The 18891-nt window shown below is 39.2% G+C and overlaps 1 protein-coding gene across 1 annotated transcript; it reads left to right on the top strand.

Moving 5' to 3' along the window:
- Positions 1–1238: 1238 nt before the first annotated feature.
- On the top strand, positions 1239–18739 carry ulk1b (unc-51 like autophagy activating kinase 1). The gene is made up of 28 exons (XM_079486196.1): positions 1239–1876; positions 2297–2389; positions 2469–2510; positions 6382–6414; positions 6844–6880; positions 7637–7810; positions 8439–8512; positions 8628–8729; positions 9367–9425; positions 9762–9844; positions 9981–10031; positions 10188–10276; positions 10900–11068; positions 11167–11227; positions 11761–11850; positions 12460–12594; positions 12803–12954; positions 13064–13138; positions 13296–13522; positions 13620–13762; positions 14037–14152; positions 14454–14576; positions 14687–14859; positions 15300–15478; positions 15666–15784; positions 15894–16051; positions 16137–16272; positions 16360–18739. The coding sequence occupies exons 1-28, from the start codon at positions 1787–1789 to the stop codon at positions 16413–16415; spliced, it is 3039 nt and encodes a 1012-aa protein (XP_079342322.1). The 5' UTR covers positions 1239–1786; the 3' UTR covers positions 16416–18739.
- Positions 18740–18891: the final 152 nt, after the last annotated feature.

Below are 18891 nucleotides of genomic sequence, written 5' to 3'. Positions count from 1 at the left end.
TACAAATGCTTTTGAAAAGCAAACAAGTATGTGTATCTCCAAAATATAATAATACAATTGTAGAAAACAGTATTTTATTCTATTAGAAGTGTAGAATAATTGACATTTACATTTGAAATGAACTCTCTTACAGAAGCTCAGCAATGGAGAAATACATTTTATAAATTCGAAATATCCTCATTGACATGCAGTCAAACTCAAAGATAACACTGCACCTTAATTTGATTAAATATTGTATGCCAAAAGTTAAGCCTTTCATATATAAATGAAAATGAAAGCTCATCCCTATGCACTTGACTTTATGTATTTAGTTCCCTTTACTACGTCATGTACGTTGTGTGGTTAATGTGGTATTATTTGCTGACCTAGTAAACAAATTTAGTTGAATAATACTGCACCCTAAGACCTCAAATAATAACATTATAGACATTTTAGCATTATAAATTAGTCATTTGTTTGAGACGTTATTAGACATTGAATCAAACTTAATGTTGCATTTAGTTCAAATAAACACCAATGTTGTATATCAATACGCTATTTTTTCAACAGAAGAAATCAGGTGGACCTTCTGCAGTAGCGCCACAGAAACCATGTAGGTCTATATATTTAGAAAAATATAGTCTTTAACAGTTGTACTTTGACAATGACATTCGTAATAAGTTCATAGACATTCATACTCAATGTGTTCGTATTTATCTATGCAATATTTCCAATTTTGTAGTACATTTCCTTTAGTAACAGTTTGAATACACATATGCAAATATACATATACATTCAGGAGAACATCAAATGGGTAAAATAAAAGACACAAAAGGATACAGGGTAATTACAGATTAAATACCTTATACCTTTACATGAGCAATTTATATTAACAAAAGATAATGATAAAAAGGAAGGGGAAAAAAATAACAAATAAATAAATGATAAGATAAAACAATATATGACAGAAAGCTGGTTAATCCTGAGTATCAGAGCCATTACAAAATAATTGTTCATATAGTTTCAGGAATATATTACATTTTTTGTTGTTAGTTAAACTAAAAGATTTAACTAGTGAGTCTACTTCAATCAACAAACGAGAAACAGTAGGGGGTGACCCCATACATTTCTGTTTATGGATGAAAAATTTGCCTAATAAAATAAAAGATAAAAATGTATTCTGTGGATGTGTGGGAGTCAGTATAATAGCAAATAATATAAAAATATACATTTTAGTGACGTGTCGTGACAGTTCCCCTGACGTCACAGTGCGCTTCAATGAAACGTTGGCGCGCATGCGCAGCTCTGCAGACCTCGACTAAATTGGGGTCTTTGTTGAGACCAAAAGACAGTTCCTGCTCCAGCTTTTCAAATATATCAGGACTGTTTACTGAAACGAATACAGTGCTGGATACAGTCCCGACTATGCCAGTTTATTGATGGGATGATACGCGCAGGGCAAGCAACGTCGGATGTACACAAACAAAACCAGCGTTCTCGTTTTAAGGTGGTATTTTTAAGACTACGTTGATTTTACGAAAACAATTGCGACAAGCGGTCAGCAGACATGGGATGTCACCGTAAGTAAAAGGAGTAGATCTCCTTTTCGCCTTCGGGATATCATGAAAGAGAAGAGGAATGTTTGTACGGAAAGGCTGTTCATGGCATACAGAAGTGGGGTTCGACTTTCCATCTGCCTCGTCCAAACAGAGGAAAAGGGGAAAGCAGAGAGAGGATATTCGTGGGCCAGCTTTATCCCTCATATTTCAGATAAATAGTCAACAAGCATTTGGGATCGTGGCGAGAGATGGAGACTGTCGGGAAATTCGAGTTTAGCAGAAAGGATCTTATAGGACATGGTGCATTCGCAGTGGTCTTTAAAGGCAGACATCGAGAGGTGAGAAAGTAACATTTATACATGCATATATTTTCATATGTAGTCATTTTCATATTTAGTTTATTAGGACAACTTTTGTATGTACGCACTCGTTAGCTGCTGATCTCTGGCATTCCACCTTAAGGATACCGTAGGCCTTAAGGACAACAGATGCAAGCAAGAATAAGAGATTAAATGTCTATTACTGTAGGATTATATTACACGATCTGTGGTCCTAACTGAGTTATAAAGTACATGTTTACATATACACTTCCTGATGTTTTCTTTATGTAAACACGAGTGACATTTCCGGTTTTATTGCTCCGGGTTTAGATCGTTGACGATTATAAATGTTGCGAAATAAAGCACTCGTGCAAATTGGACACGAGCGGACTTGTACTCCACGCACAATAATGCTCACACGATGCATTTTCTATGCAGAAGCACGACTGGGAAGTTGCAGTCAAATGCATCAACAAGAAGAACTTGGCCAAATCCCAGACCCTTTTGGGCAAAGAGATCAAGATATTAAAGGTAGATTGTTTTTGCGACAATTACAGAATGTACAATCCGAGCATTGACATACAAATAAACTCTTATTCGTTATTTCTAGGAGCTGAAACATGAGAACATCGTTGCGTTGCATGACTTCCAGGTAGGTTGATCATCATAAGCGCTGCAGGTGTTGGATGCACACGTTCTAGTTTTTTTACAAACGTTTTTAAACAGCGGTTTATTAAACCCTAAATTGGTTTAAATGACAAATATCCGACAATCGTTTTGAGCTTAAATTGTCAAAAGCAGACTGCAAAGCTTAAATGTGTTTTACCATTCCCGAGTCTGTATGGTTTATTTTGCATTAATCGGATTGGTTCAGAGCGGTCACGTGTTCTTGTGTTGATATGACATGTGCGCGTGCTTTTAATAGTGAACCTATTGAAAAGCTTACGCTGCATTGTGGGCATTGAAGTTTTTTGCACGTTTATTGCTCATTTAATAATTAGACCTATAGATGAATTATATGTGTATAACACGTATGTAATATTGTGGGAGCAACGTTTAGAACATCAAAATAATTGTATCACAGAATCACTTGTTTTATATGCCAAGAATTGAGACTTCAATGTTTTTTCTTGAAAACATTCTGCTTTTGTTATTAAGTTTATTGACTTTCAGTGAAGCATATCTTGTAGCACCACCGGTGAAATGGTTACAGTGAAATCTTGACATAAATAGAAATTCATCATGACAAAGTCCTCATTTACTCACCTTCGTGTTGTTCCAAATTTGTATAAATGTCGTTGTTCTGATGAACACATATAGAGGTATTTGAAAGAATGATTATAACCAAAAATATCTTGCCCCCATTGACTCCCATAGTAGGAAAAATTACGATATTTTCTTTTTTGTTTTTTTGATATCAAAAGAAGATATTATGAAGAATGTAGGACAGCAAACAGTTCTGGGCACTTTTGACTACCATTGTATTTCATTAAACAAAAATCTGTCTGGTTATAAGCATTGTCATTTTTTGGGTATCCCTTTGAACAGCTGGGTTATTGGTATTCGCTCAGCCCTCAGGGTCATTGTAAGGTTAATGTGTCAGGCGTGTATCAATGCTTGTGAAAGCCAGTTGAATTACAAAAGATGTTCTCCACCCATTCTTCCGCTTAAATGTGTTTCCTTTGATGCATTATGTTTGCTGCTAACTGTTAGATAGTCGCTGTGTTTCCCTTCTGCTTATCAGATTAAGTGGTCATTTCACTTTTTTCAATTTAAAATTGGTCCATTAGCAATTAGCTAAATTATTCAAATATTTATTACAACTTTTAGGTAGTATTTTAGTTAAATATTGTGCACCTTTATTTTTTTAACAATGTTGTGCATATTCAATTGCACTATAGTATAGCTGTATTGTCAATACGTTGGCCGTTATTATGCTCCCTAAATATCTCTATCATTGTGACATTTTCTGCAAGTTTGGGGATTAAAGTTCACAATAAAGACTGTTTCATGAATCACAGCTCAAGTGTCTCGGCACATTTCGGCCAAATGCTTCTCTGGTCTGATCTATTTGCTTCTCACATCTCCTGGACAGTCACACCACGTATTACCATGGTGTTGAATGTCTGCGAATTGAATGCCATTGACGTTCAAAAAGTTCCTCCTGCTCATTCTCGGGGGTAGAAGTCTGCTTGGCAGTTTGTGCATGTGAATGTTGGAAGGACCTCCTTCCAAAGACGATTATGTCATTTCAGAGGGCGTTCATGTAAAATCTTAAATAATATTAGTTCTTGGTATAAGAATATCACTATCACTACAGTATCACAGAGCTTTCCAAGAAATAACCTTCCCCCTCCCCAATAGATAGTCAAAATAAGGTATGAAGGTGTAAAAAATGACATCTCTGCTCAACCCAGCCACACGTTGTAGCAATTTCTTTGGTTTCCTTGGTTATACCTGTGTTTTAGTAACATTTCACAGGTTAACTACAGAGTGCAGAAAATAATAGTTGAGTTTGAATCGGACTGCAGGGCATTAAACAATGTAAAGCCCCTGCTGTGTTTCATTTCAACATCAGCAGATTTCACAGTTCGCACCCTGCTGTGTTAAGCAGATCTTTATTTTGTCATCTAAGTACGAACAGTATGAGTAATGTTAGCCTGAATCGCCAAACCCTGCGTTGCTTGTTTGGGGTCCCTCGAGTGCAGCTTTGGCCCAGTTTCGGGCCGGTTGTTCAGGAAGTACAAAATAGAGGGGTTTCATGAGTCTGCCTGCATGGCAGAAAGCAAAACTTCACTTATGCTGAGTCAGAAGCGCACGCCAGTCACGGAATCGGCGGATTCGGTCCGGCTGATTGGTTGTAGGGTGAGACCAGAAGGGGGGAGGTCAGCTGTTGCTGATTGATAAGGTCGCTCAACGTGGGCTCTGTTTTCCCTAGAGGCTTAGTTCATAGGCTTGGAAAATAACAGTATTATGGCGTTATAAAAACTGCGCTGACAACGCATAACCATCTTGATCTAGATGTCCCATTGCTTTGATATTATTTGTGTTGATAGTTAAAAAAAGAAGTGCCTTTGTGGCTGGCTTCCAGAAGATTCTCCATTTTTAGGTGGTCTCTATGTCTGTACGTGTTACTCATTAAAGCATATATAGACTGATACTACTGCAGTTTCCATTAGAAAGGAAATAATGTCTTCCAGCTTGTACAACCAGACCTCTTCAGAGAATCCAGAATGCAGTGACAAGAGGGGTCTTCAACTTTCACTGGATGTGTTCCACGACTCTGGAACCATCTCCCTCTTGCCACAAGATAAAGCTGATTCTGTAGTTTCCTACCACCCCATAACTGCCAGCCCCCCCCCCCCCCAAAAAGAGCTATCTAAATAGCACTGTAAAATGTTGTAGGCTAACTGAGACCAGTTTTACTGCACCTATGGATTGTTGTTCTGTCGCTTTGGATAAAAGCGTCTGCAAAATGACTAAATGTAAATAATGTTATTTAAGGATCAGGTGGGTACTTTCGCTTGGGTCACTCACATTCATTGTAGATAAATCAGTTATTCTTTTCATTTTGTCGAGTTGCAAAGCAGTACACGCTTGAATAGAAACCTGTCACCGTTGCACAGTTCACACATGTTGAGCTGTGAAAACAGATTGTGTTGATGAAGCCTTTGACCTTTCCCACCCCGCTTGCTTTTATTAGTCCATTATGGCCCTGTTCAGGGAGACACGCTCGCCCCATATGTGACCAATTCTAAACCAGCCCAAGAGTCAACCTGGATCAGCGTTACTTCAGTCTGCTGTATTTGAGATATACAAATAAACCGTTCAAATTGATTTCTGTGTTTATTGTATAGCACGTTTTCACTGAAGCCCTGACCAACATATGGTTAATGTTCTGCACAATGTTATGAAAATAGGACATAAAGAGGGGTCAAAAAGACTAAAGACTTCTGTTTTGTGTTTTATCATTTTCTTTTCATTTTAAAAATGATCAGCAAAATAGTTTTTGTGAAATAGTTATTTTGCTTTAGGAGCTGCATGTACAGTCGGTCCATTCTGTCACCCCAGCGTGATTTGAAAATGATCCAAAGACCATCTTATATGGTTCAGTAAGAACAAGTATATATGGTCACAGTTTTCTATTATTAATTACCCAGAAATGATGCAGAATCGATTTATTTTTTATTTTTGCATATCCTACAACTGTTTATTTCTGTTTATCTAAACATCCTTAAAACAATATACGTATACATCTACTTTTTAGAAGCAAATTAATGTATTGTTCTCTGAGAAATCTACCAGAATGTTGTGATGTTTTCCCTTAAGGCAAGAAGGTGTTTACCCATGTATTAACCAAAAAAGATCATTAAAAAACAATGATAATTTGTCGGTTGGCAAACCTTCCTTAACTTCAGTATAAACTTCATTCTTGCAGTCTACCAAATTTACAGTGTGTTTTTGACTGATGTAACTGTAAAACACTGAACAAAGACGGTAATCTCATTATTTATGTCTCCTAGGAAACAGCAAATTCTGTGTACCTGGTAATGGAGGTAAGGTGGCATGTTTTCCAGCATCTTTGCTTGTTTTCCTTGTCTGTCGTCTATCTGGTAATGCCTCCAAATAACGGTTGTCTCTAAAAGCACGCACTTAAACAGGTCTGAAATATAACATTGTAAGGACTTAAAGTTTTTACAATCACTATGAAACTTCCTTTAGTGGCTTGGCCAACATGCTGGTTTTCCGAAAGCTCTTTTGAGTCCACAAAGGCCCCTGGGAAGCTTATCAGTGGTGCACAAAGGGAACTAACGGCCCTATCTTCTGCAAGTGATTTGGTTTAATATGCACCTGAATCCTCTCTCTACATGCAGTCAACCGAGCCCTATTCAGATGCAGTTTTCTTCCACACAGCCCTGTTTGAAAATGAAATGAATTTTTGTGTACTGCACCGTTTAGATTAACGTTCTGTCTTTCTTCTTTAGTACTGCAATGGGGGAGATTTGGCTGACTACTTGCACTGTAAGTGGGCCATATCATACATGAAGCATTCTGTGATGACCTGATTTTGGGATTTTATTATTTTTCTAGTGGCTTTAACAGCATGGTGGCAGCATTAAGTTTATTATGTGTTCATTTTTGGTAATAAATATTAAAATAGGCTTTGGTCGGGAGAGCAAATTCATGCAAAAACATTTGATGTGACAGAATAGGGTTTAAACTCTATTAAAGTCGTGATGTTATGACTTAAAACTAATCTTTAAGCATTAAAATAGCATATGTTATAATATCATATAATGTCCTGTGATAATAATTACTTCATGCTTTAAAATGACACCCTTGCTTAATTAAGTATATCTTGATTCATGAATATGCAAATTAGTCCCCACACCCAATCGTAAGATCGGAGTGTTTATTCTCGATACAAGTGTTGTGTAACCGTGACATATTCAGAGAAGTTCAATAATTCCAGAAACAAGCATATAACATGATTTTAGGTTGTGCTTAAAAATATAGTTTGCATTGTTTGTAGTGACATTTTCAACATATGTTCCATTGTGAAATATGTTGCATTTTATTTGCATAAAATGTGCATGTCAAAGTTGTAACGTAACCTGTTACATTATACCTAAGATTATATGTTTAGGATAGATTTTGTGGACTGTAAACAGTAGGTCTGTGCACCATTAATTCTTTTTATATTTTCAGCCTTTTATACTGTAGATGTTCAATATTAACATATATATAAACCTATTTCAAACTTTTATTTGATTTCAGCCAAGGGCACTTTAAGTGAAGACACCATCCGAGTGTTCCTGCAGCAGATAGCAGGGTCCATGAGGGTCCTTCAGGCCAAAGGCATCATCCACAGAGACCTGAAACCCCAAAACATTCTGTTGTCCCATCCTGCAGGCAGAAAGTCCCATTTCAACAACACTTGCATCAAGATAGGTGTGTGTGTCGTGCATTTTAAGAATCTGTTGTATTGATTGTACATGCTTCATTCTTAAAGCGTTCGCATGTGTTTCTGTGATTTGGCTTTTCTCTGTTGGTTTTCTTTAATAGCACATGCAAAGACAAGTTTTGCTTTCATTATTATTAAGTACTTTTAGATCTATTTCCAATGCATTACATTAAGGCATGTCCCTCAAAGCACCATACCAGTGTGCCAGCATCATTACACAACTTTTTCTCTGAAAATAGAATTATGTTTGCCAAACTTTGCCTTACCCAAAGTAATCAGATTTGCATTGTAATTCTTATTGTTTAATACAGGCATCTCAGACAATGAAGCGTTCATCATACATAGTTCGAACACAGTGTGATTTCTTTTCAATTTCAGCATGTAACGGCAAGTGGAAACTGTCCGGGCTTGTTTAAGTAGATAATAAAAGACATCTGCAAAGACTTGCTGTTTTCCCACACTTGAAACTGCTCATGATTTTATTACATTGGGATTATTAACTCTTAAATAGATTCTAAAAATACTACTGTAACAGGCCATTGATTTAAATGGTTTGGGATTACCCCGAATACACAACTTCTCCATCAGTCATTCAAATCGTACTTGTATTTTTAGCTGACTTCGGCTTTGCGAGGTACCTCCAGAGCAACATGATGGCCGCCACACTCTGCGGCTCCCCCATGTACATGGTACGTATATTTATTTTCTGCCTCAGACTTTTGCACAGAAATGTGTGATATAGAGATTACAGCCATTATCTCTTATTGCAATGACTGTGATCATATGCTGTGCTGTATTCGTCAGGCTCCAGAGGTTATTATGTCACAGAACTATGATGCAAAGGCTGACCTGTGGAGCATAGGAACCATTGTGTTTCAGTGCCTAACTGGGAAAGCGCCGTTTCAGGTATGCAAAATGTTTTTCATGCAGACATGCTTTAGGGATAGACAAAAAATGTCATCATTTACTCAGCCTCTCATAATTTTTAAACCTGTATGACTTGGTTCTGTGTCAGTACAATGTAAATAAAGTAAATGTATGCCAGCACTGGTTACCGACATTCCATACCATCAGCACTGGGACTGCGGCATCAATCAGTGTCAAACGATCTCCAAATCCAGCTTTATATCCACCGTTTTAATAACATTCATCACCCAAATGCAGTGAGCAAACAAACACAGCTAAACTTCCATCAGCCGAGTGAAGCGGCATTGATGGGCGTGCTCTTTCTCACACTGGCTGCTTGACGCGCGGGCGTGCTCTTACGCTCGCGGGATGACGCGTGGGTGTGCTTTTCCAGGAGAATTTTCCAAAAAGGGACTAAGAACCCTTGTTTTGAAACGGGAATCCATTTTCGAACTTCCCGAAGCCTGGCAGAGTGAATTGAGCACAGAAATACTATGTCATACGTTCAACTCGTTTTTTGACAAATTGACGATTTTAAAAATGAGAAGCCAGAACGTTAAGCATGGTAAAGAAGTCAGAATGCATGAAATAGCATGACGCCTTTACTTCAAAATGTCTGTTTATGTCTGTCCATCAGGCCAGCAGTCCCCAGGACCTTCGCTTGTTTTATGAGAAAAATAAAACTCTTAGCCCAAAGTAAGTGTGAGCGTATAAGTTTCATCTATTTGACAAAGATACAGGTAATTTGTAGAATGTTTTATTGTTATAAGAGATACACAGCTCTTTACAGTTTAAACACTGCTGGTTCTCTGGTTTTATCAAAACATTAGCTTAACCGGAATGTAGGGCGGGACTATTTAGCCATAAACCTGTTTGAACACAGAATTGACCTATTTGTTTGGCAGTTCTAGTGGCACAGAAATTGCATTTAATTTATAAATGCTCATTTCTGATTGGTCGATTAGATTCTAAGCTGTATTCTCTCTCTCTCTCTCTCTCTCTCTCTCTCTCTCTCTCTCTCTCTCTCTCAAGCATTCCCAGAGAAACTTCTAGTCATCTCAGGCACCTGCTGCTCGGGCTCCTGCAGAGAAACCACAAGGACCGCATGGACTTCGGTCAGTGTTTGAGTGTTTACACCCACCAGTGTGACGCGTGGATGTTTGTTGTACTTTTTATTAATTTCACTATTTTCCTCTGTTTGTCCTAATTACATTTTCCTGTGTGGACTGTGAAATATTTCCAATTTTACAGATGAATTTTTCAAACACTCTTTCTTGGAAGCAAGTTCCTCTATGAAGAAGTGTGAGTTTCTACCCTGTCTATACCATTCTCCTCTTTAATTTGAAAAATAGTAGTGTATTAATTAATAATAGTATCAAAATGGTTTCATAGTAGTTTACATAACATATGAATGACTTAAGCTTACCATATTTCTGTGTTTGTCTTGATGTCCTCCAGCTGCTCCGGTGACCCTGACTTGCTTTCCTAGCTCAGCTTCTGCAAGCTCATGCAGTAGTTCATCTACATCACACCTGGCCTCTCCTCCTGTAAGTGTATGTGTGTGTTTATTTCATAAATCCCTGTGTCATCATTGTTACGCTGACAAGTCATGCTGTAAGTCAGGGGTTTATCACAGACGTAAGGATAAACACCAGCCGTTTCATGGGACAAAGAAAGACTTTCTTAACATTTTATGGTGCGTTAAAATACTAATCTGTGAGGAGCCATTTGTGAGTCAGCTCTGTTTTGTGACATTTAATATGTCTCCCGCTATCGCCATTCTGTGTATAGCACTTGAAAAACAAGGGCATTCAAGCCACATTCTGTTATTCTTTTAGCTCAACTTGTAAAGCAAGGTGCTAGCGATCCCAAATTTTTCAAGGTTTCGAGTCCAAAACGACACTTAAACCGATCTACTTTTATTCTGTATTGCAAGTCGCTTATGACTCACAAAATTACATTTGCATTTATGCATTTGGCGGACACTTTTAACCGAAGCGACTTACATTCCATTACACTATACATTTTGTTTCTAAGTATGGAAACTGGGATCGAACCCACGACCTTGGCATTGCTAGCGCCATGCTCTATCCCCTGAGCTACAGGAAAGCTATGCTACATGCAAATGTTTATAGATGTATAATTGTCATGTCTATCCCAAATGTTCCAGCAATCCCTTGCTGAGATCCAGCAGATCCGTGCGAAAGCGCTGGCCTCCCCTACCCAGGATTCTCCAGGGTACCTGCTGAAGGACTCGGGAGGCGGTGGAGGGGGGAGCAGTAGCAAGAACTCATCCTGTGACACGGATGACTTTGTCATGGTTCCAGCTCATTTCCCCAGTAAGCTTTATTTCACCATTACCATATAGCACCATTAAAGTGCCTATTTGTCATTCAACTCGTCTGTCCTTTTTCTCTGTCTCTTTCTATTTTTGTAGGTGACCTTACCTGTGAAATGCCAACAGGAAAGGTTCTTCAGGACAGTCTGATGTATAGTGGGTAAATACTCTTTATAGATATTTCAGAAACCCCATTCACACAGGCCGCTGATCCCAGAAAATGGTCAAAAAATTGCCAGAGCGCCTACTGTGTGGATGCAAAGGCATCCCAGATTGATCCAAAAAGGGGACATAGTAACATTAACGGGATCAGTCCTGTGTGAAAAGACGTGTAATGCTGACACACATCTATAATAAATCGTAAAAAATTTGCCTATGAATACAACTATAGTTAAGCAATTTATTTTTGTTCGTTAGTAAAGCGAAAACTAAAAAATAGGCCTACTATTCGTCTTTAGCTAATCACCAAACTTAAGGTCCAGGGCCTGGATTTTACAGGATCTCCGTTTGAAAAGGCAAAGCGAGTTTTTCCCTTTTGGCTATAAAAGTTCAACAGAGCTACAAATATTATTTGGACACATAAAGCTTTTGTGCTTGTACAATTAAATGTGATCAATTTTGTTTATGAGTGTTAATGAGATCACCAGATCAATGTTGATTCAACAAAATGTCTTCCTCCTCTGTTTGTTTTAGGAGTTCCTTTCTGGCATCTGGAGGTCAGTGCAGTCAAGGCAAGACCCTGCCACGCTCCCCCTCTTACAGCAGCTCTGCAGGACCCAGCGGGTAAGAACACATGATGACTGACACGATAACCGTTTCATGTCAGTTGACTTGCTGTGCACGTCTTTTATGGGCAGAAGCTACGGGGAGTCTTGGATATTCTGCATTTAGCAGCCAGGATTGAAAATGAGTTCCTCCTGCTTGCCAATGTCTGCTTGCTGATTCTTTTTTGGATCATTGGAGATGGATGAGGGCCTTATGCTTTCATCACCACAGGGGAAATTATGTCCTGGATTGGCAGAAGCATTAAGACTTCGATGGACACAGATCGTCCTGTTCTTTTTATTATTGAATGCGGCCCATGAAACCCACAAATATGCGCCAAAGATGATTGTAGCGCTTTCCCAGCCTCTGCATTGAACTGTTATATTGTTTTGCTTCCAAAAGACTGTGTTATCTCCAAAAAGGCCCTTTGAGATTTTAAAGGGATAGTTCACCCAAATATTAAAATTCTTAAATTGTTCCAAACCTGTATACATTTCTTTGTTCTGTTGAAATGTATTTGGAAGTATTCTGATTAATGGAATCATGTCTGTCTTTTTTCACCATATTTGTTCTCTATATTATTTCTCCCTTTCACGGATCTCTTCTTTATCACCGACTAAATATCAGCAGGCCGAGTGAATTTTCTGGGTGTAACTATGGCAATTCTGGGCAGTCTGCACCCATTCCTGTACCCACACAGATTCATAATTACCAGCGCATGGAGCAGAACCTTCATTTCCCGAGTCAAGAGGAATCTCCACGGTGAGTGTCGACACGTTTCTAAATACAAACATACTTTGTATGATTGAGCAAAATGTGCATGTAACAATTTGTTTCCTTTTTATGAATGAGTGAATTTGAATTGATCTGGCAACCCTCAGAGGATATTGGAATGAAGCACAGTTTTTGAAATGTAGTAATGTTTTCCCCACAACTATTTTTAGTCTATTTTCTCTTTCTCTATGACAAGGTCTGGCGCTGTGCAGAGATGTGGTAGTGGGAGTTTTCTGACCGGTGGAAGGTCGGGCCCTTCACCTCCTCAGTTCGGAGGGCCTGTTTCTGGTCTCACCTCCCGCAGACTGTCTACGGGGGGTGCAAAACCTTTCCAGCTCTCCCCGCAGGGTGAGTTGCCTGGTGTATTTAGCAAAACCTAGATCATGTGACTGTAGTTCTTAACTCCAGTGTTTTTCTCTCTTCTTCTCTGTCTTTCCCTCTCCCGTTGGCTCAAAAGTGGGCACTATTCCCGAGTTGCCAGGCCAAGTGTGCCCAACTGGAGAAATGGGTCACAGGGGTTCTAGGGTTGGAGGTAAAACTGCTCTTCCTCTTTTGTTGTTGTCCTCTGTTGTTCTTTATGTATTGAGTAACTTATCGAGAAGCTTGGCCAATCAGATTACTGGAACTCACTGTTATCTAATGGTTTCATGGATGACTCACCATGCACCATTTCTGTCTCTACCCTTAAGAAACCAAACCTCGGACACAGCAGGGCCTGGGCACACGGCTCAACAGCGCCCCCTGTTTGCTGGAGGGAGCCGGTGTGTGCAGGCAGAAGATCAGGAAGCAGCATTCAGACCCAGTGGTAGTCCCTCAGGGAAACGTGATGCCCTTTCGCACCCTGCACTCCTCTCCCAGGCTTAGCGAGCTTATGCAACGCAGTCCCCTGCCAACCATCCTAGGATCTCCTTCCAGAGTAAGCTCCCAGTCTGTCTGGTTATGTGTCCATAAGCTATCTATTGCATTTCAGTTAAATGCAAATAAAACGAATGATGAAAAAATTTCCATTCTAGGCCATGCCCCCATTCGAGTTTCCAAAACCCCCCAGTTCCCCAAACATGGTCACATTTCTGACCCGGCAGGGCCTGAGAACAGCTCAGGGAGAGACAGGTCTGCCCTCTTCCTATCAACCTGAGGAGAGAACAGCTGTCGGGAGGTAAGAGAAAAAGCATTGGAGAGGTTTACATTTACACTACGTCACTTAAAATACATGTTTTTAATGACCGGACCTAGAAATGAAACGATCATAGAGATGATAGTGAGTAGAGAGATAGTGGAATTTCAAAAAGTTTTTTCTTCAAACATGACTTTCTTCATTCTGGAACAGGAACACCAAGTTGCTCTCCATTATCAGTTTGCTTTCATATCTGCTGTCTCTTTCTGTTTTGTTTTTAACTTTTGCTTTATCTCTCGCTCACCTTTGTATAAAGGTCTCAGAGCGCTGGTCGCCTGTCTGATGTGCTTCTGATGGCAGCGTTTGGAGGGCAGAGAGGAGAAAAGGGAAGCACAGAGAACCTCAATTCAGACAGAGCCATAGACATCACAGGTGAACATATAAACACTTGTCTGGAACAAATGTGTTTGAAAATAGTTTTTTGCGTAATGGAGCTCCATAGTTGATTCCGACTTGATAAGCAAGTAGGTCTGATAAAGAAATCAACCTCTGAGATAACATTTTGGAATGATTGTAGAATTGTTTCATAAAAGACATGTTTTCTGTAACTTTGATTCACTTGAAAAGAATAACAAATGTACTCAATTTACACCGAATGTGATTTTACAGAATTATAGCAAAGTCTTATTATTTTATAAGATAATGATTTACACTCTTGTTTCCCTGCTCACAGTTCCCCCTGGTGGTGGAACCTTCTATGTAGGCTCAAGCAGCCCGGCTCGTGTGGTGTTCACCGTGGGTTCTCCGCCCAGTGGAGGGACACCTCCACAGAGTTATCGCTCAAGGAAGTTCTCAGGTAAAGAGACACTGCATCTTTCCAAGTTTCACACCTTGATTTTATCATCTTACATTCAGACATCAGATTTTTCAGAGGAGTACTGACCAGACCTTCTCTATGTGCCATAGTGGGTTCTTCAAGCTCCATCAGTCCAGTAGGCTCCCTCACCAGCCGCTACCCACAATCAGGCTTTTGCATGGAGGGCTATGATGGGGCCTCCAGTCCTCGCTATGGCTTTAGTGACCCCATATCGACGGTGACTTTTGAAGCCCCTGAACTACCAGAGGAGACCCTAATGGAGGTAAACACCAATTACTGCATTTACTTAATGCATTCAAGCAAGGACATTTAAAGATCCAGTTTGTAGAATTTAGCGGCATCTAGGGGTGAGGTTTTGAATTGCAACCAATGGCTCAGTCCACCACTCACCCCTCCCTTTCAAAGCACTACGGTGGCTGAGCATTTTGTCAGTTTATGGCTACAGTTGAACAACATGGTGAATTCCATGTGAGGGGATAGAAATTCTACGGTAATAAAAACATAACGTTTATTGTTTAAGGTCTTTTTACACCTCTGAAGACATAGATATGTTTATTATATTACATTTCTGTCAATAGATCCTCCCTAATATCACACATTGCAATTAAGAGGCTACATCATTTTCTATAAAACTACTTTGAGACCATCCGTGTTGTAAAAACATAATCTGGATCTAATGGTAAACCTCTTTCTCAACTATAGCAGGAACATACGGAGACTTTGCACAGGCTTCGATTCATGCTGGACTTCACTCGCTGCATGGTGGAGGTAGCTGCAGCCCGGGGTGGCGACGCGGCACAGTCAGACCCCTCCTCCACCAGCCTGCTTCAGCAACAGAGTCTTGTCGCCGACCAAATCAGCTCTCTGAGCCGAGAGTGGAGGTGAGGAGATCTCCAGCATCTCTATTCTCACACAGCTTGATGTTAATATCTCACCAGCTGAAGTCATAGGCTTTTTCTAATTCAAGGGAACATGTAAATAAATAATCAAGTTTATTTCTTCAGTGAACTGAAGTCACTTCCGCTAAGTGTTTACGTATGTGAATATGGACTCTTGTTTTTCTCTCAGTTATGCAGAGCAGTTGGTGCTTTATATGAAGATAGCAGAGCTTTTGTCGACCTCACTACAAACAGCCATTGACGGAATTAAGCAGGGAAAACTCTATCCCTCTACCACCGTCAAAAAAGGTCAGTTGAATAACTATTCTTCTCATCATAAAAAACTCCTTATTCTCAAATCCTCACCCTCTTGTTGATAAGTGGATCAGTTGATGAAAATAAATCTTGTACTGTTCAGTGGTCAGGAGGCTGAACGATCTCTACAAGTCCAGCGTGATGTCCTGTCGATCTTTGAATGCTCAGCTGGAGCGCTTCTTCTCCCGTAAACACAAACTCATGGACCACATCAACAGCATCACAGCTGAGAAGCTTCTCTTCAGTCACACCGTACAGATGGTAAGAACTAGCGCCGGAAAGCCTGGAAACATCAGGTAATTCTTCAAATTCGACTACAGGTTTTCAGCTTGGTGTGGTCTTACAGGTGCAAGTTGCTGCTCTGGACGAGATGTTTCATCAGGGCGAGTCTTCAGTCCAACGCTATCATAAGGCTTTGCTAATCATGGAAGGTCTGTCTCTCCTCCTCACCGAACAGACCGACATCCTCAGCATCAGCAAGTGTAAGTTATACCACACATACAAATGAAAAGTGTATAAATGGAGAAGTGGCCACATGTGATTGTTTTCTTAATTGATGTTCTCTACAGGTAAGCAATGCATCGAACGCCGTCTCACCGCACTGCAGTCGGGTCTCTGCGTGTAGTTTCTCCACCACAGACTGCTGAAGTCAATCTCCCCACAGGAATGATCTCCTTTTTCTCCATCTTTCTATCGTTCACTTGCATCCCTGTGCACATGTCTACACGCTCTTTGGAGGAGTGCAAAACCCTCTAGTTGGACCAAGTTTTTCTGACTGGAGGCTGACGGTGGGGATATGTCAGGATCCTCCATCACAACTTTATAGAGACAAATGTTGGATTCTGTTAGACCCGTTTCATTTCCATAGTTCAGAAAGCAGATGCACCTAACACTTCTGCCTAGTGTGTACTTCAAGATGACACATTACATCATGTTTCTCATCTCAAACGGGTCGATGGTACAGTATGTGTTTGGTAATGGGTTGTGCAATTTGGGGTTACTGACAGGTTTACCCACCCTGACAACACCAGTTTATTTTTTCCCGTATTTTTTACAGTAGTTATCTGCCTATTCACTACATGTTGAATCGCAGAGAGAAGTTGTTAATATTATTAGATAATTATTTGTGTGTTTGGGGGAATGTGCTTTGGGAATTTGTTTAAATTGAAGTAACTTGGAATAATTTTAAGTATCCAGTCAGAAGAAGTTACGACGATTGGATGAATTTTCAGACCAGCAAAATGTAAATTCTGAGCACCTGTTGAATGTTGCATCATTTACCGAGATCTAGATTCTCCTTTCCATTACTTTATCCTTAGATTAAATTAAATGACTAGACAATTAATAATACATACAAACAAATTTAGCCAATTATGTATTAACACATTCCTTGTTTTACGAAGGAAACTGTATAAAGCCAGCAAAATCGTGTGTAGCACTTTAGTGAATGTTTACCAAATAAGAGCATGTCAAATTCCATTTCCTAAAATATTTAAGAAATTAATATCCGCGTGCGGTGTTCGGACATCTCTTATGACCTAATCTTTTGTTTTCCTTTTTTTTAAAAACATTGTATTTTTATGTTTTGTCTGACAATCATTTGTCTGAATCCAGTTCTTCTTTTACGTCTGTGTTTTGGATCAGGACCAAAACTTGTCTGACAAAGAGAAAATTAATCGTGGACATCAAAGAGAAGCAGAACTTCAGATTATACCTATCATTCCAAAAACATGTGGCCTGAATTCTGGTCCTTACATCCACCTGGATTCATTTGGGACATTTTAGTGTTTGTTTTGAGACGTAGTGTACTTCCTGTGGGTTGTGCATGCATCATTGTGGTGTTCCTGTTGCTGGTGTGAGCAGGTATCCGTTATATTTTTCTGCACTGTTTGAGGACTCATTTGTTATTTAAGCTAAAGACATTCGAGACTGAACCATTTAATGTAAACGCCACACTTTGTTGAAATTTTCAGTGCTTTTTATCTTTTATTTCAGCTGTGCTTTGTGTGTTTTTATCTGTTGAAGCTATTAAAACATTTTATAATGTGCCTTTAAAGAAAAAAGCTAAACCTAAAACACTGAAAAATATATAGACTTATTGTACTTTTTTGTATATTATTGTGAGATAGTCTGGAGTGAATTTCTTGTTTTCTGATTGGAGGATTTTGACCGTGCCGTAGAATTGATTTAGTTTTGCTAGTTTGTGTGTGTGTGTGTGTGTGTGTGTGTGTGTGTGTAAATGTGCTTGCTTGTTAACGTATCGTGTGGAATAAATAATCGTTTTCTTTTAATAAACTGAAGCGTCACAAGCTGTAATTTCTGATTTACAGTTTGTAAAGGCTAGTTACCATATTAGCAATGTGCATTTTTTTGTCTCTTATGCTCACCATCCAAACCAAACTAATTTGAGCAAGTGTTCTCCTTGACGGCGAAGATGAACAGCATTTTGTTTTTGCAAACTGAATAATATAAGGTTCATGCTGCATAATGGGGTTTTACAGTGTATTTCTGTTGTCAATACTGCATCAAATGAAATGCACATTTAAGCTTATCCATAAAATGCTTATGGATATTGGATGCAACGTTTTCGATCACTGAACAGCATGATGCATTTGTAGGTGTGTAAGCTAAATTCATAATTGATATCAAGTATTAATCTCATAAACATCACTCACAACCTTGCAATATGTAAGCTCCTTATTTCAGTTCCCCTACACTGATGTCTGACAGTATCTCATCCTGTTCTTTGAATAATGACCTCTCGTGTGTAAATATAGCATAAAGCATGAAGAACTGCTCTCCATCATGCACCAAAGAAAAACATTAAGATTCCCAATTGTGACTATTGATGATTATTTACAGTTGTCTGTTCTGTAAAAATGAAGATGTCATGCACACGCCATGTCAATATAAGAAATACATATAAGCTCCAATAAACAAGAAAAGTCCAAAGATGTCCTCATTCTTTATTTACTGACCTGAGAATTATCTTTCTATTTTAAATCATTGATGCCTTTTCAATGATAAGAAAGTACAGGCAACACACCCTCGTTTTATTTACGATAACATATTTTGAGAATATCTGGCAACCCGTCTACTTC

This window comes from Barbatula barbatula (assembly GCF_947034865.1).
Source record: "Barbatula barbatula genome assembly, chromosome: 22".
Classification (NCBI taxonomy): Eukaryota; Metazoa; Chordata; class Actinopteri; order Cypriniformes; family Nemacheilidae; genus Barbatula; species Barbatula barbatula.
Note: the sequence above shows the minus strand (reverse complement) of the source record. Positions and strands in the feature narration are given on the sequence as shown.

Coding starts and splice junctions, on each gene's coding strand:
- ulk1b (XM_079486196.1), top strand. CDS start 1,787: ATGGAGACTGTCGGGAAATTCGAGTTTAGCAGAAAGGATCTTATAGGA. Junction 11,851..12,459: donor AGCTCTGCAGGACCCAGCGG/GTAAGAACACAT, acceptor ACTAAATATCAG/CAGGCCGAGTGAATTTTCTG. Junction 15,479..15,665: donor TCTCTGAGCCGAGAGTGGAG/GTGAGGAGATCT, acceptor TTTTTCTCTCAG/TTATGCAGAGCAGTTGGTGC.